The following is a 19740-nucleotide window of genomic DNA, read 5'->3' as shown; positions in this document are numbered from 1 at the left end:
TAAATTAGGGGAGCTCTAATTAAAGTCAGGTTTTTCAGTGCACAAAAAGAAGATTTTTGAGCCATTCCTGGTCTGATCCCAGCTCCCAGCTCCTTCAGAACTCCAGGCACTTGAAGGTATCCCGGATCTGTGGGATTCAACCATCACACAAATGGTTTATTGCCCTCCAATCCGTCCCAGCAAACAGGAATATTCCCATTTTCCCGGGGTTTTATGGTTTATTTACCTCCCCAGATGGAATTTTCTATTGATTGTGTCCATAAATAGGGACCAACAAGGATTGGTCTGTGCCTGGAAGATGGAGGAACAAGGATTTCCCCTGATCCAGGGAGTCCCTGGCACACAATTCTGATTTTTTTCTTTTTAATCCTAAAGAATTTGTTTCCTTCCAACAAAAAAAAACCACAGCAAACAAATTCCAAGCGGAGAATTCCACTTGTCCGGCTCCTGATGTGCTCAGGCAGCCAATTCATTCTCCCCTGAGAGGGGCTCAAGTGGGGATAAATCCAATTTTTCCTTCACATCCAGGTGCTGGGAAATGCCATCCAAATTGGCCAGGATGGATGAGGAGACTGCAACAACCTTGGGGAAAAAAAAATTAAAATTTAAAAATTAAAAAAAAAAGAGGATTTTTAGCAGCTTTATTTGCTGCCACAACAATGGGAGACTCCATGAAATCAGCTCCCAGTGCTGGATGTGGCTCCAAAAGCCAAGAAATTCCAAAAAATCTGCTGCTCCCTTAAATCATTCCTTAAATCCCTGTTCCCATTCCCAAGCCCAAACCTCCTTGCCTGGAATGACCCAGCTGGGATCCCAAATTCATCCCCCCCCCCCAGGTTTCACTTGCCAGGGATTTGCAATCCATGGAATTGGGGTGAGGAATGGGAGAGAAATCCCAACCTCGGGCCTTGGGGCTGCTCCTGGGGGAGCTCCTGCCCTCGGATTGACGGATCCCACAGCTGGAATTCCACCCTGGACTGTTCCCATCCCTCTTCCCTGAAAAAAAAAACCAGGCTCTGGGATGAATTTTTCCCAACTTTCTGGCAGGGTGCGGCAGGATTGGATGGGAAGAACGGGATCAAGGGAGCCAAGGGTGACAGAGGCCTGCAGGGACAGAAGGGGAAGCCGGTGAGTGGCGGGATTGTTTGGAATGTGGATCCCACAGTCTGTGCTTTCCCAAATCCCACATTCCTGTCTGTGCTTTCCCAAATCCCACATTCCTGTCTGTGCTTTCCCAAACCCCACATTCCTGTCTGTGCTTTCCCACATCCCACATTCCTGTCTGTGCTTTCCCAAATCCCACATTCCTGTCTGCTCCTTCCCACATCCCACATTCCTGTCTGTGCTTTCCCAAATCCCACATTCCTCTCTGTGCTTTTCCAGATCCCACATTCCTCTCTGTGCTTTCCAGATCCCACATTCCTGTCTGTGCTTTCCCAAATCCCACATTCCTCTCTGTGCTTTCCCAATCCCACATTCCTCTCTGTGCTTTCTGGGATCTCACATTCCTTTTGGGCCTTCCCATATTCTGTCTGCTCTTTCCCGGATCCCACATTCCTCTCTGTGCTTTCCCAAATCCCACATTCCTTTTGCTCCTTCCTGGACCCCACATTCCTTTTGTGCCTTCCTGCATCTCACATCCTGGTCTGTGCCTTCCCAGATCCCACATTCCTGTCTGCTCCTTCCCAAATCCAACATTCCTGTCTGTGCTTTCCTGGATCCCACATTCCTTTTGGGCCTTCCCAGATCTCACATTCTGTCTGCTCCTTCCCAGATCTCACATTCCTGTCTGCTCCTTCCCAAATCCCACATTCCTGTCCCCTCCTTCCCAAATCCCACATTCCTCTCTGTGCCTTCCCACATCCCACATTCCTTTTGGTGCTTTCCTGGATCCCACATTCCTCTCTGTGCCTTCCCAAATCCCACATTCTGTCTGTGCTTTCCTGGATCCCATCTTAGGCCCTGATCCTCCTGTTGCTTCGGCCTTCCTGGATCCCACATTCTGTCTGCTCCTTCCCAGATCCCACATTCCTGTCTGCTCCTTCCCAGATCCCACATTCTTCTCTGCCTTCCCAGTTCCCACATTCCTTTTGTGCCTTCCCAGATCCCACATTCCTTTTGTGCCTTCCCAGATCCCACATTCCTTTAGTGCCTTCCCAGATCCCACATTCCTTTTGTGCCTTCCCAGATCCCACATTTCTTTCCCTTCCCACCCCCTAAAGGCCTCAGGGCCTTCCTCAGGGTCTTTCCCAAATCCTGGAAGAGTCTCCACTGCACATCCTGGCTTGGTTTTTAGGAGTTCTCCTCCTCCAGCTCCCAGCACATCCATATCCCAAAATTTCTTATTTATCCCACATTTCCCAGCCCGAATTTTCCTCTGTTTCTTTCCAACACCCAGATTTCAATTCCCTTCACATCCCAAGTCCCTCTCTGCCTGGGGGAGAGCAGGAAACCAAGGAATCCTTCACTAAATCCCTCATGGAATTCCTGGGATCAGCTCCCTCACGACAGGGAGGCTCCCAAAAAATCTTCCGGCGCACAGTTGGGATTTTGGCCCGTTATTCCTGAAAATCCATCTCCTTTGTCCTTTTTTCCCACGTAGGGAGGGAAAGGTGACCCTGGGACCACTGGAGACACCGGGCAGAAAGGGACAAAGGTAGGACATGGAGGAGATCCTGGGAAATCCCCATCCCTGGAGACACCCAAAATCCCTGGGAACGTTCTGGAACAGCTTTGGATGGCACTGCTTGGATTGGGAGCTGGAGAAACGTTCTCCAGAGCTCCTTCCAACCTCAACCACTCCATGATCCCGGGAAATAAAGGCTGGGATGAGCAGAGGTTGGGAAGGAGCTTCCAGCAGCCCCAGAATTCCTCCCCTGCCCTCATTCCCTGTGATCTCCTTCATTCCCAGGGCTTGCGGGGGCTTCCAGGCCGGATCGGCGCTCCCGGAGCCAAAGGTGCCAAGGTGAGCCAAGCCCGGCTTCCCTCCCTGCTCCAGCTCCTCATTCCCAAACTGCTGCCCACCCATTCCCAGGAAAGCTTCATGCGTGGAACCCTGAGGAATCCACTCCGTTTCTGGGGGAAAATCCCTCCTGGAAGGCCTGTGGAGAGCAGGGAATCATGGATCGGGAAGCTTTAAGGCTGGCAGGGAACTTTGGGATAATCAAGGGTAAAAAACAAAATTAAACCCAGCCCAAATCCTTCCTGATCAGAACTCCTGAGGAATCCACCCCATTTTTGTGGGAAAATCCTTCTTGGAAGGCCTATGGAGAGCAGGGAATCATGGATCGGGAAGCTTTAAGGCTGGCAGGGAACTTTGGGATAATCTAGGGTTAAAAATCCAACTAAACCCAGCCCAAATCCCTCCTGATCCAGGAATCCTGAGGAACCCACCCCATTTCTGTGGGAAAATCCCTCTTGGAAGGCCTATGGAGAGCAGGGAATCATGGATCAGGAAGCTTAAAGGCTTGCAGGATAATCTAGGGTTAAAAATCCAACTAAACCCAGCCCAAATCCCTCCTGATCCAGGAATCCAGAGGAATCCACCCCATTTTTGTGGGAAAACCCTTCTTGGAAGGCCTGTGGAGAGCAGGGAATCATGGATCAGGAGGTTTTGTCTTGCAGGGAACTTTGGGATAATCAAGGGTTAAAAACGAAACTAAACCCAGCCCAAATCCCTCCTGATCCGTGGCTTAGCAACGGCCTGGGCTCAGGTCTAAATTGGTGCCGGGCTCTTATCATCACCATTAGTTCCTTATCAGTAAACAACATCCAATGAGCCTTAATGGGCTTTTTATGGAGGGGTTGGGAAGCTTGATAAGAGGAATGGGAGCTGCTGGTGACAGAGGCAATGATGTTGTTGTTGTTGTTGTTGTTGTGGTCGTAATCATTTTTAAAATTAATTTTATTTTTATTATTGTTGTTACGAACGTTTGGATTCATCAGCCCCGCTCCGTTTCGCACCTGGGTTTTTTTTATCTGGGGAGTTCCCCACCTACTTCCCTCCCGGTGAGCTTGGAGTTGGGATAATCTCCAGTTTTAAGGAGTCCCAATTATCTTGGTAATGAGCTAAATTAGTGCCCGTTTGTTAATTGGTCTCATTCGTTATCAGTTAAATTTCAGTGCTCTGAAAATTTCTGGGCTGAGGTGAGACTTCATCTCGGGGTGTCATCCCTGGGTTATCCCTTTCCTTGCTTTTCCAGAGTTTTCCTGGTGGTTTTGGGGGTTCTTTGTCCTCACAGCCCCTCCGCTGCTTTTCCATCCACAGGGAGAGGTTGGCAGTCCTGGAAAGCCGGGAATTCCGGGATCGAATGGACAGCGTGGACCAAAGGTGAGGATCTGAACCATCACAGGACCATGGAATGCTTTGGGAAGGGTCAATAAAGGTCATCCCACGAGAGTTTTCCCAGAAGTTTCCCCAAATCCACCTCTGGAAAATGCCCATTTCTTCCACAGGGCATAAATTGGGTTTTCCTGGGTCTGTTCCCACAACCCAGCATGGATTGGGTGAGGATTCCTGGATGTTGGGATTGGGATCTTTACTCACCTCCTCAGCTGAGTTCATCCATCCCAATCCCGATGCTCCACAGGCTCTTTTCCATTTTAACGGGAATTTTCCCTCTCCTGGAATACCACCAGCTCCCAGACTGAGGTGACACTCAGCTCTAATCCAAGGAAAAACCAGTTAATTCCCAAAATCCCAGCCTTTCCAAGCCCGTGTCAGCCATGATTTTACCTTGGCTCCTTCCAGGGCCAGCCAGGAGCCTCGGGGAACGACGGCGCCTCGGGAATTCCTGGGGAGAAAGGAGAAAAGGTTGGTGCCGAGCACGCTGCCATTCCCAAGGAATAAATCCCACATCCCATCAGGTGCAGGTGACAAAATTTAACATTTCCCACATCACTGGTGCCCTTTCCAGAGGGGAAATGTCGACTGGCTGGAATTTTAGGGTTGGGAATGCAGTTGGAAAAGGGCAGGAGAGAGAGAGAGGTCTCCTGAAATTCCCCTCTGTGCATGGACAAAATCCCAGGAGGAGCCAATCTGGTGTGAGGAGAAGCCATCCAGAGGGGCTGGGAGTCACTGGAAGAGTTATTCCACCACCATTCCCAGGGTAAATCCCTGGGATAAAAGTGGATCAGGCTGTGGACACTTGGCATGGGAAATGGGAAAGGTCTCCAAGCTGGTCCCGAGTTCTGTTCCCATCTCCTTGAGGAATTCCCACCTGGATCACTCCCCACCAGTCTTCCTTCTCAGCATTCCCTAATTTCCTGAAACACTTCTAAGTTTGTACTGTGCCATAAGGGGAAAAAAAAAAAAATTGGGATTTCTGCCAAGAGAGTAAATTTTTAAGGAGAAAAAACCAAACAAAATCTCAGCAGCCTCCATCAAATCTCTTGGCATTTTCCAGGCCCTTCCCGCATTCCGGCCTCCCATGGATTTGGGATCTTCAAGGATTTTATGGACAACAAATCTGTTCCCCATTCCCTGATGGTCAAACACCTCCTGAAGTCTCTGGTTGGTGGCTTGGAGATCATTCCCAGGGAATTCTCCTTCCCTTCCCCTCCTGGCCCTCTCCTCTCCCACGGATTTGTTTCCCACCGCTGCTGGGAATTGTTGGATTTTTCCTTCTGCTGGGTTTCATGGGAATGTTTCCTGTTCCAGCAGCTCCGGGAGAAAGCTCAGTGGTGAAGGTGAAATTTGTGGGTTTGGGATTTTCCTCTTTCCTCGTTTTTCCAAGTGAAAGGGCTCTGTTTAGGTGAGCTGGGAATTTCGGGATTCCAGCTGGATGGAAAATCCAAGTCACCAAGCACCTTCTGGACAAGGAAAGGTGGAGAGCAAAGCTCCCACACCACGGAATGTGGGAGGTGTTCCCGTATTCCCAAGGCCATGGAAGTGTTTGGATGGGGTTGGGCTGCCCCATCCCTAAAATCCCTGTGATTCCCAGGGAGCCAAGGGAGTTCCTGGACTGGGAGGATTCAAGGGACAAGCGGGATGGCCTGGGAAGCCTGGAGGGGCCGGAGCAGCTGGACCTCGAGGGCCACAGGGAGAGCCAGGCCCACAGGTGAGCTCAGGTCCCCAATCCCATGGGAATCCCACGGGAATCCCACAGGAATCCTACAGGAACCCCATAGGTCCTCAATCCCAGCAGCTCCCAAATCCCACAAATCCTGAATCCTAAAAATCCCAAATACCACAGATCCTGAGTCCCACGGGAATCCCACAGATCCTGAATCCAACAGGAAACCACAGATCCTGGATCCCACAGGAATCCCAGCAGGTCCTGAATCCCACAGGATTCACAGATCCTGAATTCCACAGGTCCTCAACCCCACAGTCCCGAATCCCACAGGAATCCCACAGATCCTCAGTCCCACAGATCCTTAATTCCACAGGTCCTGAATTCCACAGATTCTGAATCCCACAGGAATCCCACAGGTCCTGAATCCAGCAGGAAACTCACAGGTCCTCAATCCCACGGGAATCCCAGGAGGCCCTGATTCCCACAGGTCCTGAATCCCACAGGTCCCAAACTCCACAGGTTCTGAATCCCACAGGAATCCCAGCAGATCCTAAACTCCACAGGTCCTGAATCCCACAAGTCCTCAATCCCAGCAGGTCCTGAATCCCACAGAAATCCCACAGATCCTGAATCCCACAGAAATCCCACAGGAATCCCACAGATCCTGAACCCTGCAGGTCTGGAATCCCAGAAGTCCCAAACCTCACAGATCCTGAATCCCACAGGAATCCCAGCAGGTCCTGAATCCCAGAAGTCCCAAACCCCACAGATCCTGAATCCCACAGGAATCCCAGCAGGTCCTGAATCCCACAGGGATTCACAGATCCTGAATCCCTCAGGTCCCAAACCCCACAGGAATCCCACAGATCCCAAATCCCACAGGGATCAACTCCTGGACACCCTGATGTGCACGAACACCCCTGAAGTGTCCCCAATGTCCCCAATGTCCCCAATGTCCCCCTCTCCCAAGCTCTCCCATATTCCCTCTTCCAGGAATCTCGATCCACGGATTCCCTCTCCCAATTCCTTTCCCTCCGGACATTTTCCCTCTCCTCCCCTCCTCCTTTCCCTCTCTTCAGGGCAGATCTGACCTCTCCATGGAGAGATAATTCCCAGGAATTATCAGTTCCCCAAGTGGTTCATTATCCCGGGATCAGGGTGCCAACCTCGGGAAGGAGCCGCCGGCTCTCAGCTCCCGATCCTAATGAATGTTTTTGCATTCCGGCCACGCTGGGCACCTTTAGAAACCTAGGGAAAAAAAAAAAATCCTGGGAAATGAGATGTTAATTCCATCGATGAGCAGGATCACCCTGCCCTGGAAGTTTTCTTCAGACAGCTCTGAGAAATAAATGACTTTCCCAAGTGAAAAAAGGCTGGGAGTGAAAATTCCCTCCGCGGTTTTGCTGGGAGAGTTTCAGGCTTGGATTGAAGAGCACAAAAATTACCTGGAAGATCCAAGAATCAAGGAAAAGTTGGAAGAAAATAACCTGGAAAACCAAATTTTATCTGCTCGATTCCTGGCAACGACAGCAGGAATTTGGATTTTGGAGGATGGAATTTGGGACAATCCCCAATTTTCTGGGAAAATCGGAGTGAGTCTGGATCTCAGCAGATCCAACCTCCTGGATCTCCAAAGTCTCCTTGTCCCACAGATCTTGACAGGAATTCTGACATGGATGGGTCACCAAAAAATCTCTATTCCACCTCACTCCAGCAGAATTTCCCTACTTTTTTCCCAAGCTGATATCCATGGACAACTCTTACACCCCGTCATCTCCAGCAGGATCAAATATTGGTGGGATTTGGGCAAATCCCGCCTGAAAATTAATGTTTTAATTAATTAAGTCATTAAAAACTGCAATACCAAAATCTGGAACGGGAGGTGTTGATCAGAACACGAGGCTGCTCTTCAGAAAGACAAAAAATGTGGGATCCCATGGAATTCCCAAAAAAAAAAAAAGGGATTTAAGGCAAGAAGAAAGGATGAACTCAACCCACATCCAGAAATTCCCAATAATTTTTTTTTTGTTTGTGGCACCAGATGTCCTGAATCAACTCCTTTACCACAAAGTCGGCTTTAAATTTAGGATTTTTTAAAATCCTAAATTTTAATTTTTTTCCCCCCAAAGACACTTGGATTTTCTCCCTGCCAATTTGCCTTATGGAAGCTGAATTTTCCCAGGAAAACACCGTCTGGAAATCGGCGTCTCCCTTAAAAAGAAGAGCTTGAAGTCACTGAATAAGGAGGCTGGAAGTGTGATGGGGATCTTTAAAAGGAATTTTGAAGGGTGGTTATAGGAAGAAGGTGGGAAAAGGTCCTTCCAGAACAATAAAATATGGATTAAATCCCACTCCAGCCCATGGAAACAAAATTATTCTCCCTTCTCTTGCTCCCCAGGCTGTGCCTTGCCATGAAAAATAAATCAAAGGAATCACAGGAGGGAGGAGGGAGCCGAAAGTACAAGATTCCCTCATGGATATTTAAAAAGGCTGGAATTTTTGATGTTATTAGAGAGCCCAGAAAAGCCTGTCTGGGATAATAAATGGCTTTTTTTTTGGACACTGATTAAAGAGAGGCTGCGAGGTGCCACTCTTTCCACCCACACCGCTCCCTGGCTTCTCCTGGAATTAAAGGAGAAGCTCCAGGAATGGCTTGTGGGGTTGGGAGAGAGGGGAAAAACAATTCCAGAGCAGATTCCCATCCCAGGTTGGGTTTTTTTGGGGGGAAAATCCCAAAGAAATGTGGGATACCTCTGGAAGTGCTGACAGAACTCTCCTTTTCCTGCCCAGGGTCCACCAGGGAAAAGAGGGAGATCCCAGCTCTGCCTCCAGGGACCCCCGGGCACGGATGGGCCAAAAGGAGAAGTGGTCAGTATGGGAATGATCCAGGGGGGGGTTCCCAAAATTCCAAACCGGGTTTGGATGAGCCTTGGACCTTCCAGGGTTCGTTTCTCAGCTCTCCAGATCTTCCAACGAGAGCTGAGCCATTGGAATCCCAAATTCCAGGCCCTGGACACGGGCAGTGCTGCCCAAATTCCCAACCCTGGAGTTGTCTCCAGCTGGGGGGAAGATTCCTTTGGGAAAAGATCAAACTTTGGATCAGCACATGCCCGAGGCAGAGCAGGGATCAACCAATAACCAGTGCAGGGTAATTAATGCACAATTAATGCTCAGCAGAGAATTCCAACCAGAGCTTTGGATCCCAATCCCAGCCGGTTCGGGGTCAGCCCCTACACCCCGCAAATCCCAAAATCCCGAGGGAGCTGAGGGTCAGGAGTGGCACTGCTTTAACTCCATGTGCTGCTGGTGGATAATGTGATTTTTCCTGGCACTGGAAGTGAGCATGGATTGAGAAAAATGATCCTCCCGGCTTTAATTGGGATCATCCTTCTTGTGCTCCCTGTCCTTCAATATTTTGAAGCGCCCTTAATCCACAAATCCAGTTTCCAGCAGTTCTGAGCGGAAAATTTGTCAGGGCTTTTTTATCCCTTGTTGACAAAGCTCAACATCTCCTGGTTTTTCCACCTTTCCAGCACTGGAATTGCAGCTCCAGTTTTGAATCTTCTGCTTGATTCCCAAAGATTCTGTGCAGGCCAGAACCTCTCCATGTTTATTTTCCACCTCTTCCTGCTGGAAAACAAACCTGGCTTGATCCACGGATTTCATCTCCCACCTCGTGTCCCTCTGGAGGTTTTCCATCCCCTTTCCTCCCCTCCTTTCCCATCTCTTCAGGGGAAGATCTGACCTCTCCATGGAGAGATAATTGCAAGTGATCAGGACACTGAGTTGTTAATTATCCCAGGATCAGGATGCCAGGCTTGGGAAGGAGCCGCTGGCCCTCAGCTCCTGTTTTTAATGAACAGGAGGAGGTGCAGCTCCAAATCACCAGATGTGGTTCCACAGCCCCTTCCCAAGGGACAATCCTGGGGGATAATTTGGATGCAGGTGGCTCCATGGCTTCTCAGAGCTCAGGGAAGTTTGGGAGATCCTGATTTGACCTCTCCATGGAGAGATAATTGCAAGCCATCAGGATGTCAAGTTGTTAATTATCCCAGGATCAGGATGCCAGGCTTGGGAAGGAGCTGCTAGCCCTCAGCTCCTGTTTTTAAAGAATGTTGTCGGGATGGAGCAGAGCTCCCAAAAAATCTGGGATCTGATGGACACATGGATGAGGCCGTGCCTGTCAGCCCTCTGAGCCACTCACAAATCCCTGAAATTTATAGGAAAACTCTTTAGGGAGGCTTTTTACCCATCCCACTCACAAATCCCTGAAATTTATAGGAAAACACTTTAGGGAGGCTTTTTACCCATCTCCCTCCCAGCTGTCATCCCTGAGGAGCACTTATCCCCAGAGCACTTCAGGGACAATCTCCGGAGATGGGATAATGATCCCGGTGTTTTTGACAGGGGGAAAATGGTCCCGCCGGGCAGAAAGGAGCCAAGGGAGAGCCGGGCCTTTCCGTGAGTGCTTCCTCCCAAAATCCTTTCCCATTTCGGGGGGAAAATGGAGAAAATCGGCCAAACAGCCCAAAGAGGCCGAGGGGAGGGGGGAAATGCTGAGAAGGGATTTGCTCTGGGAATATCTGGGAAATGAGGCTGGGGTGTTAGCCAGGGACAGCAGAGCGGGGCGGGAGCAGAGCTGGGCTCTACAAAGCCCAGCCTAAAGCACCAGGAAGGTTTTCCCTCCCCCCTCTTTGCCGTGATTCCCAACTCCTGATTGTCCGACAGGATCGGTGCTCCAGGGTGATCCAAGCCCAAGGAAAAGCAGGAGAGGGAGTTGTGCCCCGTTTTCAAAGCCTTTAGGGAAAAGCTGCTGCCCTGGGCTTCCAAATCCCGAGGAAGAAGGAGGGGCTGAGCCACATGGATCAGGACAAAATTCCTGTTGCAGCTCCCTCCACATCCCTTCATCCCAGATTTTCTGCCACTTGACTGACATGAGACAATATTTCCATTTTCCCAGGGTGTGGATTAATTTTCCAAGCAGGATTAATTTTCCAAGCATGGGGGCTGTGGGAAAGGATCCCCTAAATTTGGGCTGCTGAGAATTCCAGCTCCCTACATGGGAAAATGCCCCAAAATTTGGAACCCCAAGAAGGATAAGAGGTGATGACCCCAGGAAGTCCAGCAGGACATCGACCATCCCACAGGGAGGATTCCCAGTGGGATCAGTGGCTGCTGGCTGTCCCAGGAATGAAGGATGGGCTCCCAATCCAGGAGATTGGAGGTCTCATTCCCTGGGGAACGGCGTTGGCTGGGACAGAGGCAGGGAGAGCAGGAGGAGGTGCAGCTCCAAACCCTCAGATGTGGTTCCACATTCCCAAGGGGCAATCCTGGAGGATAATTTGGAGGCAGGTGGCTCCGTGGCTTTTCAGGGCTCAGGGAAGTTTGGGAGATCGTGGCTTTGGGGACAATGCCGGGAGGGTGGGGACCCTCAGCCCAGGGGTGACATGGGTTGGTGGGTGACAAGGGTTCTTACAGACCCTTCCAGTCTGGGACATGGAACGGTTTGGGATGGAGGGGACCTTGGAAATCATCCAATTCCAAGGCAGGGATTCCAGCAGAAAGTTGGACTCGGTGGTCTTTACTGATCCCTTCCAGTTTGGGACATGGAATGGTTTGGGATGGAAGGGACCTTGGAAATCATCCAATTCCAAGCTCATATTCCAACAGAAAGTTGGACTCGGTGGTCTTTACTGATCCCTTCCAGTCTGGGACATGGAACGGGTTGGGATGGAAGGGACCTTGGAAATCATCCAATTCCAAGCTCATATTCCAACAGAAAGTTGGACTCGGTGGTCTTTACTGATCCCTTCCAGTCAGGGACATGGAACGGGTTGGGATGGAAGGGACCTTGGAAATCATCCACTCCTTGGAAAGCCAGCCCAGGTTTGAGGGGTGACAGGGGCTGGGGTCCCGTTCCTTATGGCCAGAGGATCTGGCTGCAGGAAAACCAGGAATTTCCAAAGGGAATGAGCCACCAGACTTGGGTGGAGCTCCCCATCACACCAAATCTCCACTCTCATTGCACCCCAAACGAGGTGGCTCCACCTCGGCGGGACAGCGCCAGGAGGGTGGGGACGCTCCTTGGAAAGCCAGCCCAGGTTTGAGGTGTGACCTGGGTCGGGATCCCATCCCTCGTGGCCAGAGGAACTGCAGGAAAACCAGGAATTCCCAGAGGGAATGAGGTGCCAACCTCCAAACCAACTCCCGGTGACACCCCAACTCTGCTCTCGGTGCACCCCACCCCAGGCGGCTCCACCTCGCTGGCACAAGCAGGGAGATGGTGCCAGGGCTGGAATTCATCCCTAAATTCCGTTTTTCCCACTCTGGCGCAGGAGGAAGAGGTGAAGGAAGTGCTGAGGAGCGAAATGAGAGGGATTTGTGGTGAGTTGGCCCCGTGGTGACCCTGCCAGCAGCTAAATTGGAGCCATTTCCGCCCCAGCACGCGCCCAAATGTCACCGTCAGCAGCAGGTGGAGCTGGGGCCCCTCTCCAGGAGTGTGGAATTCCAGGCCCTGCAGATTCCTGACCTCCTGAAACTCTCCATTTTTATCCCTTAACCCCGCCCTCTCTTCCCATTTGGTTTTGTCAGGGAATCTTTCCCCCATTCCCTCGTGGATTGGGAAGGTGCTGGGTCACTTGGGGGGGGGTCACTGAACTTTTGAATTCCCAGTTTTTTGTGGCATTCCTTGGCACGCAGAACTCTCTGCTCCCACAGGGAATAACCGCCACCAGCACCACAAAAAAAAAAAAACAAAAACCCAAAAGAAACCCCAAAAAAATCCCTAAAACACAAAAAAACCCCAAATAATATTTTAAAAAACCCAAAAAACAAACAAGTAAAACTAAAAATAACCCCACCAAATTCAGGAATGGTTTTATCCCAGAATCCCAACACTGAAATTTTTGGGGGATCTTGCTTTTTTTGCCCTGAAGAAATCCATTTATTTGAGATCCAGCAGAACATTCCTGCCCCATTCCCTGGGCTTTCTCTATGGATGTGGAAGGTTTTTAGGTTCACCACCACTGGAGTTGTTAGGAAGCATTTGGATCCTTGAGAAGGGGAGGAAAGGGATGAAAAATAATCCGTAAAAATAATTATTTCCTTGGAAAATCCTAATTTATGCTGGGGATAAAAAATAAAAAAAGCAGCAAACAAACTCTTCCCTGTCTCTTCTGTCTGCAGGCTGTGGAGGTGAGTTGGGAAGGATGTCCATGGAAAAGGGAAAGGCCGGGAATTCATGCAGGAAAGGATCTTCTCCTCGCCCCAAATCAGCCCAAAACCGCAAGTGAAAAGTTGTTTTTAGGAATAAATGTTGGGGTTTTTTTTCTGGGATTCAGTTCAGAAAATGTTGGATCACCAACAGCTTCTGGATCCTGGCTTGGGGGGGGATGGCTCTTCCTGGGAGGAATCTGAGGGGTCAGAGGGACACCTGGAAGTCTCAAATCCCTTCCTGGCTCCCACCTTTCAAAGCTGAGCCCACAGAAATCCCAATCCCTGCCCACAAAATCCCGGGATTGCTCCACCACCCCAAACCATTCCCGGGATGAGCTCCAGGACTCGTGGAATCCTCAAACCCAACGGTCCAGGGAGCCTGGAGAGCTGATCTGCCCACCCCAAAGGGTCAGATTCCTCCTCAGTGACCCTCAACCCACAGGTCTGGAGGTGGCTGAAGTCCACAGGCGGCTCCAAGGGTATTCCCAGCCTCGGGAATACGCCAGGAATGGTGGAAATTGGGAGGAAAAGCTTGGCACAACTCACGGCCAGGCCACGGTGAAGCTCTTCATGGAGCCACCTCCACTCCTTGCAGGTGAGTTCAGCCTCCTCCTTCCCATCTTTCCAACCACGGAATCCATCCTCTGGAGCGCTCCATGATAAATCCTTTTCCCTGGAATTGGGCAGGAATGAGGCAGGGATGGGACTCCCAGTGAGGGCTCTTGGAGGGGACACAAGGCCATGTCCCTGGAAGGCGAGGAAAACCCAAATATTTGTGGGATCAGTGGGGATCCCAGAATTCCAAAGGGTTCCTTTCAAAAAGCTGGGAGGAGGCAGCCCTTTCCAGGCTGATTTTGTCCCACTTTTCCCACCACATCCTTGGAAAGTTCCAGCCAAACTTCCAGCCAGGCAGAAATGGCATCTCTGAGACCAAACCCTCATCCCGGACTGTTCCTGCCCAAGGCCTCGTGAACGTCGTAATAAAGGATAAAACCACAGCTTAAAATCATGGAAAAACGTGTTTTCCAGGAGATTTCCCTCGTGGAAAAACAACTGGAGCTGTTCCTGTTGGTGTTTTCCGGGAGGGAAGGGCCCTGGGAGAGCCAGATCTGCTCCTAGAGCAGGGCAAGAGGCACCCATGGACCTCCTGATCTCCTCACCAGGGCTTGGAATTGCACCTGGATGGGTGGGACAGAGGGAAAACAGGACGGGGGGAAACTGAGGGATTGTGGAGTGACTTGGGGCAGGATTCCTCCTTCCTGGAGCTCAAAATCCAAACTTCAGGGCAGGATTAAAAGGGAGGGAGAGTTTGGGACCATTTCTTGTAATTCGGCGGGTGAAGGTGCTCAGAGTTCGTCAGCAGGAGGAGGAGGAGGAAGAGGAAGAGAAGGAGGAGGAGGAGGAGGAGGAGAAGGAGAAGGAGGAGGAGGAAGAGGAGGAGGAGGAGGAAGAGGAGGAGGAGGAGGAAGAGGAGGAGGAAGAGGAGGAAAAAAATCATCCAATTCCAAGCTCATATTCCAACAGAAAGTTGGACTCGATGGTTTTTATTGATCCCTTCCAGTTTGAGACCTGGAATGGTTTGGGATGGAAGGGGCCTTAAAAATCATCCAAGGGGTCCAACAGAGATTGGGATTCCAGGGTTTTTACAGAGGAGGAAGAGGAGGAAGAGGAAAAGGAGGAGGAAGAGGAAAAGGAGGAGAAGGAGGAGGAAGAGGAGGAGGAGGAGGAAGAGGAGAAGGAGGAGGAGGGCTGGGTACAATGGATGGCACAGCTGGAGAAATAATTCAAAATAATTTAAAATTCCCATTGCACTGAGCAAGACACCCCAGCGTTGTCACCTTTCCACCCCAGCGTTGTCACCTTTCCACCCCAGTGTTGTCACCTTTCCACCCCAGTGTTGTCACCTTCACACTGCTGTCCTGCAGTTTACAGCTGTGGGGGTTTATTATGGGATGTAAGCGCAATGTCCTTGGGGAATTTCTTCCAAATGAGGGGCATGGAGCGGTGGAATGGTTTTCCAACCTGGGGGTTTGGGGTTTTAATTAAACTCGATCAAACACTGTCATTAAATCCTCTGGGTCACCCCAAAAATATCCTCTAGGCGAGGTCTCAATGCTCCAGATTCCAGGCTAAGAGGGAGTTGGACTCCGGGATCCTTCCAACACCTTCCAGTTTGGACATGGAATGGTTTGGGATGGAAGGAGCCTTAAAAATCATCCAGTTCCAAGGCAGGGAGTCCAGCAGGGATTTGGATCCCGGGGTTTTTACAGGCCTCTTTCCAGTTTGGGACATGGAATGGTTTTGGATGGAAGAGGCCTTAAGGATCATCCAATTCCAAGCTCATATTCCAACAGAAAGTTGTACTCGATGGTCTTTATTGATCCCTTCCAGTTTGAGACATGGAATGGTTTGGGATGGAAGGGACCTTAAAAATCATCCAAGGGGTCCAACAGAGATTGGAATTCTGGGTTTTTACAGCCCCCTTTCCAGTTTGGGACATGGAATGGTTTGGGATGGAAGGGACCTTAAAAATCATCCAAGGGGTCCAACAGAGATTTGGATTCTGGGGTTTTTACAGCCCCCTTTCCAGTTTGGGACATGGAATGGTTTGGGATGGAAGGGGCCTTAAGGATCATCCAAGGGGTCCAAAGGAGATTTGGATTCCGGGGTTTTTACAGCCCCCTTTCCAGTTTGGGACATGGAATGGTTTGGGATGGAAGGGGCCTTAAGGATCATCCAATCCCAAGCTCATATTCTATGATTCCACCATTCCCCAGGATGGAGAGCTTTGGGAAGGGTTTTGAGTGACACCCATGGATGACGGCCCCACATCCCAAAAAACCCAGCCAAGCCTGGAACCAAACCCCAGCAATCCCCACGTCCGTGCCGGACGTCAGAGTCTCCCATTTGGACCTAAACTCGATTTATCCCGCGGCAGCGCTCGGGATCAGACGGACGGGACATTCCAGGCGTTATTGAATCCCGGCAGCAGCCAACAATCCCATTACAATCCGGGGCTGAGGCAGGAGGGCCCATCAATCCCTCTGCTAAGTGACGAGCGCTAACAGAATTCCGCGGCCGGAGCGTTGTTGCCGCCAGATTCCAATCGCTCCCGGCTTTTCCGAGCCTCCCCAGCCCCAGCCTGACATTTATCTCCCGCAAACAGCCACCGGCGCTTCCCTCTCCTCTGACGAACGCCCAACCTTTCCCACGGAGTTGTTTAACACCATTAAGGGTTTTATTGCCGCCGGATCCGCGCCGCCCGTGGCCGGTTGCTCCGTGACATTTATCAGGAGAACTCGTCAGCCACGGAAGGCTCCGAGGAGCTTTGTTGAAATGAGGGATAATTTGTTTGCACGCCCTCGCTCCGTGTGATTTCCTTGGTTTTTTTATCCCCCCCCCCCAGCCCCGGCGCTGCAGACGGCGGGAGCCTCTCAGGGAGAAGCCGACAGCCAATTACCAGGTGAAAAGCTGGGAATTAAGTGGCATTTTGGGAAGTCACTTCCCAGGTGGGAAGGGCTGCTCGGCCTTTGGATGGAGGGATGCGGCTCTGAAGGAGTTACACGAGGTTAAAACCCAGTTTGGGCTCGGCTTAAAGCAGCCGGGTTTGCCCCAGGAGGCTGAGCGGGTGGTGAGGGAACTGGAGGGGGCTTTGATCCAGAAAAACACAGCGGGAGGATCCTCCTGGAATTCCCTGGATGCAAACATTCCTGTGAAAATATCCCACCCGGAATCCAGGGTTGGACCATCCCTTTGGAGAAGTCAGGGGCCTCCATGGTGGGAATCACCGGGATGGATGATGGAGCAACACAGTGGGAGCTCATCCCACACTGGGAATCCACTGCTGGATGTGCCCTTTGTCCCCTCGGGGAATCCAGGGCTGGATATCCCTCTTTTGTCCCCTCTGGGAATCCAGGGCTGGATTCCCTCCTTTGTCCCCTCTGGGAATCCAGGGCTGGATATCCCTCCTTTGTCCCCTCTGGAAATCCAGGGCTGGATATCCCCATTTTTTTGGGGGGTGTTTTCCAGAATGGATCCAACCCCTGGGAAGCCAGGAGGGGTGGAGGGGGGTGGGGTGTGTTTTCCCACCCAAATCCAACCTGTGGGGAATGTGGGATTGGGTAGGAATGACCTGTGGGAATTGTGGGGTGTTTTCCCACTGGGATCCAAGCCATGGGAACTGTGGGGTGTTTTCCCATGGGATCCCAAGCCATGAGAATTGTGGGGTGTTTTCCCACCCAGATCCAACCCATGGGAATTGTGGGGTGTTTTCCCACTGGGATCCAAGCCATGAGAATTGTGGGGTGTTTTCCCACTGGGATCCAAGCCATGAGAATTGTGGGGTGTTTTCCCACTGGGATCCAACCCAAGGGAATTGTGGGGTGTTTTCCCACTGGGATCCAGCCTGTGGGAATTGTGGGGTGTTTTCCCACTGGGATTCAACTCAAGGGAACTGTGGGGTGTTTTCCCACCCAAATCCAACCCGTGGGAATTGTGGGGTGTTTTCCCACTGAGATCCAAGCCGTGGGAATTGTGGGATGTTTTCCCATGTGGATCCCAAGCCATGGGAACTGTGGGGTGTTTTCCCACTGAGATCCAAGCCGTGGGAATTGTGGGATGTTTTCCCATGTGGATCCCAAGCCATGGGAACTGTGGGGTGTTTTCCTGCAGCCCGGTGCCTGCAGCCCATGGATGAGGGCTCCTGCCAGCACCATTCCCTGCTCTGGTACTTCCATGTCCCCACCAACTCCTGCCGACCCTTCCTGTTCGGGGGCTGCCGAGGGAACAGCAACCGCTTCCCATCCCGGCGGGAATGCCAGCGCCGCTGCCAGAGCCCCCCAGGTGAGCCTGGACCCTCCAGATTCCTCCTCTTCCAGCCAGGAGCGAGGTCAGAGCAGGAATCCCATCCCGGGTTTGCCCAGTGCCACTTCCTTACGGTGGAAGTGCCAGGAAGTTGCAGGGTTTTCTTCCCTTCCCATTCCCAGATCATTCCCAGGAGCTCCTGGCCATCTCCCCTGGGCTCATTCCATGGGTGGGATGGGCATGGATCCACCTGGACACCAGGCCCTGATGGTTTTGACACCTTTTGTGCTTTCCAAGGAGCGAAGCTTTGCAGGGATTTGGGGATTTGTGCCCTCAGAACTCCGGAATGTTCCATCCAAGCACAGCCTGGCATCTCCGGGCAGAACCTGAAGTCTGACCTAGACCAGTTTAGGCCTGGATTAACTGCCCAGGCCTGGGGTCTCACCTCATCCAGGGATTCAATGGGAAAATCTCCTGGGAGCACAGCTCGGCTCCCATTGCCTGATCCAGGGGGTCTGGGATCCGTTTGTGTGGATTTTCCCTCGTCTCCAGGTCATCCCAGGGAAAACGGGGAATGCAAACGCTGCTCCAAGCAGGGCAGGAGCAGTCACTGATCCCAGCTGCCCAAGGAAAATATTCCTCTCTGGGAATTACCTCTGCCTGGAGACCTTTGGGAAAAAATATCCATGCATTCTCCATTAAAAAAAATCTCTGGAGAGGTTTCATCGGCTCTGGGCTTGAGGGAAACTTCAAAAAGGGAGAGGAATTAAAGGCTCGGATCCATAATTTTGGGAATCACTCCAAGGGCTTGAAATCCAGGCCCAGCAGCAGCAGGAAATGAGGGAAGCTCCTGCTCCCCGATCCTTTTCCAGGGAACTTCACCTCCAGCACGGTCTGTGGGAAGAAACAACCACTGGGAATGGGATGAATCCCAATCCAAGGCAGATCCTGAGTCCTCCATGTGCCCGTTTTTCCTGGCTGATCCTAAACAGAGCCAGGATCCAGCCAGGATTGGGATATTTGCTTTTTGTGGATGTGGGATGGGACAATCCCGTGGTGCCGGGAACTCCCGAGCCGCTGTGAGCTTGGGAATTCCAAGAAGGAGCCCAAACTGCAGCCAACATTCCCATTGTTCCCTCTTCCCTGTTTTTCCCAAACCAGGCAGAGGGAGATGAGCAGCTCCAAGAGCTTCAGTTAAATCCCATGGGATTGGGAGGAGTGGCTCCAACACCTCCAGGATGGACAAGGAAAACAAGCACCAAGACTGTGGAAAAAAAGACGTCAGAAGAAAACTGGAATTCTGGACATTGTGGGATGAGGAGAGGGAAAGCTCTGGATGCTCAGGAAAAGGAGGATGGGAAGGGCAGAATTCCTGAGCCAAACCAGGCGGCACAAATTCCCGGGTTTTATTTTTGTAAAATAAAAGTGTCTCAATGCTGGGGAATTCTGGATCACTCGCCTGGAAGAGGGAAACCTTGGGAAGGGAAGAGAAAGGTGGGAATATCCATTTTTCCAGCTGGATCAGGTGGAGCCCCATCCCTTTTGGCCTGGCCCTAAATTCCCTGGGGCCTTTAGGAATTCCCACCTCCTCCTCCACTTGGGAATTCCCTGGGGCCTTTAGGAATTCCCACCTTCTCCTCCACTTGGAAATTTCCTGGGTAGGTTAAAAGAGCCATCCCAAAATCTCCAAGAAAAAAACAGGGAT

General features: G+C 51.2%; 1 protein-coding gene across 1 annotated transcript in view; it reads left to right on the top strand.

Moving 5' to 3' along the window:
- The window catches only part of LOC108961174 (collagen alpha-1(VII) chain-like), a 111803-nt gene extending 92386 nt beyond the window's left edge, over positions 1–19417 (top strand). Inside the window, 14 exon segments of the mRNA XM_050985402.1 lie at positions 1048–1128; positions 2603–2656; positions 2912–2965; positions 4268–4330; positions 4751–4813; positions 5943–6059; positions 8808–8885; positions 10425–10478; positions 12353–12401; positions 13203–13239; positions 13673–13827; positions 16639–16695; positions 17904–18074; positions 19197–19417. Coding sequence (XP_050841359.1) covers positions 1048–1128; positions 2603–2656; positions 2912–2965; positions 4268–4330; positions 4751–4813; positions 5943–6059; positions 8808–8885; positions 10425–10478; positions 12353–12401; positions 13203–13239; positions 13673–13827; positions 16639–16695; positions 17904–18074; positions 19197–19210 — 1047 coding nt within the window. The 3' untranslated portion in view covers positions 19211–19417.
- The last annotated feature ends 323 nt before the right edge of the window (positions 19418–19740 follow it).

This window comes from Serinus canaria, chromosome 1A (genome assembly GCF_022539315.1).
Source record: "Serinus canaria isolate serCan28SL12 chromosome 1A, serCan2020, whole genome shotgun sequence".
NCBI lineage: Eukaryota > Metazoa > Chordata > Aves > Passeriformes > Fringillidae > Serinus > Serinus canaria.
Note: the sequence above shows the minus strand (reverse complement) of the source record. Positions and strands in the feature narration are given on the sequence as shown.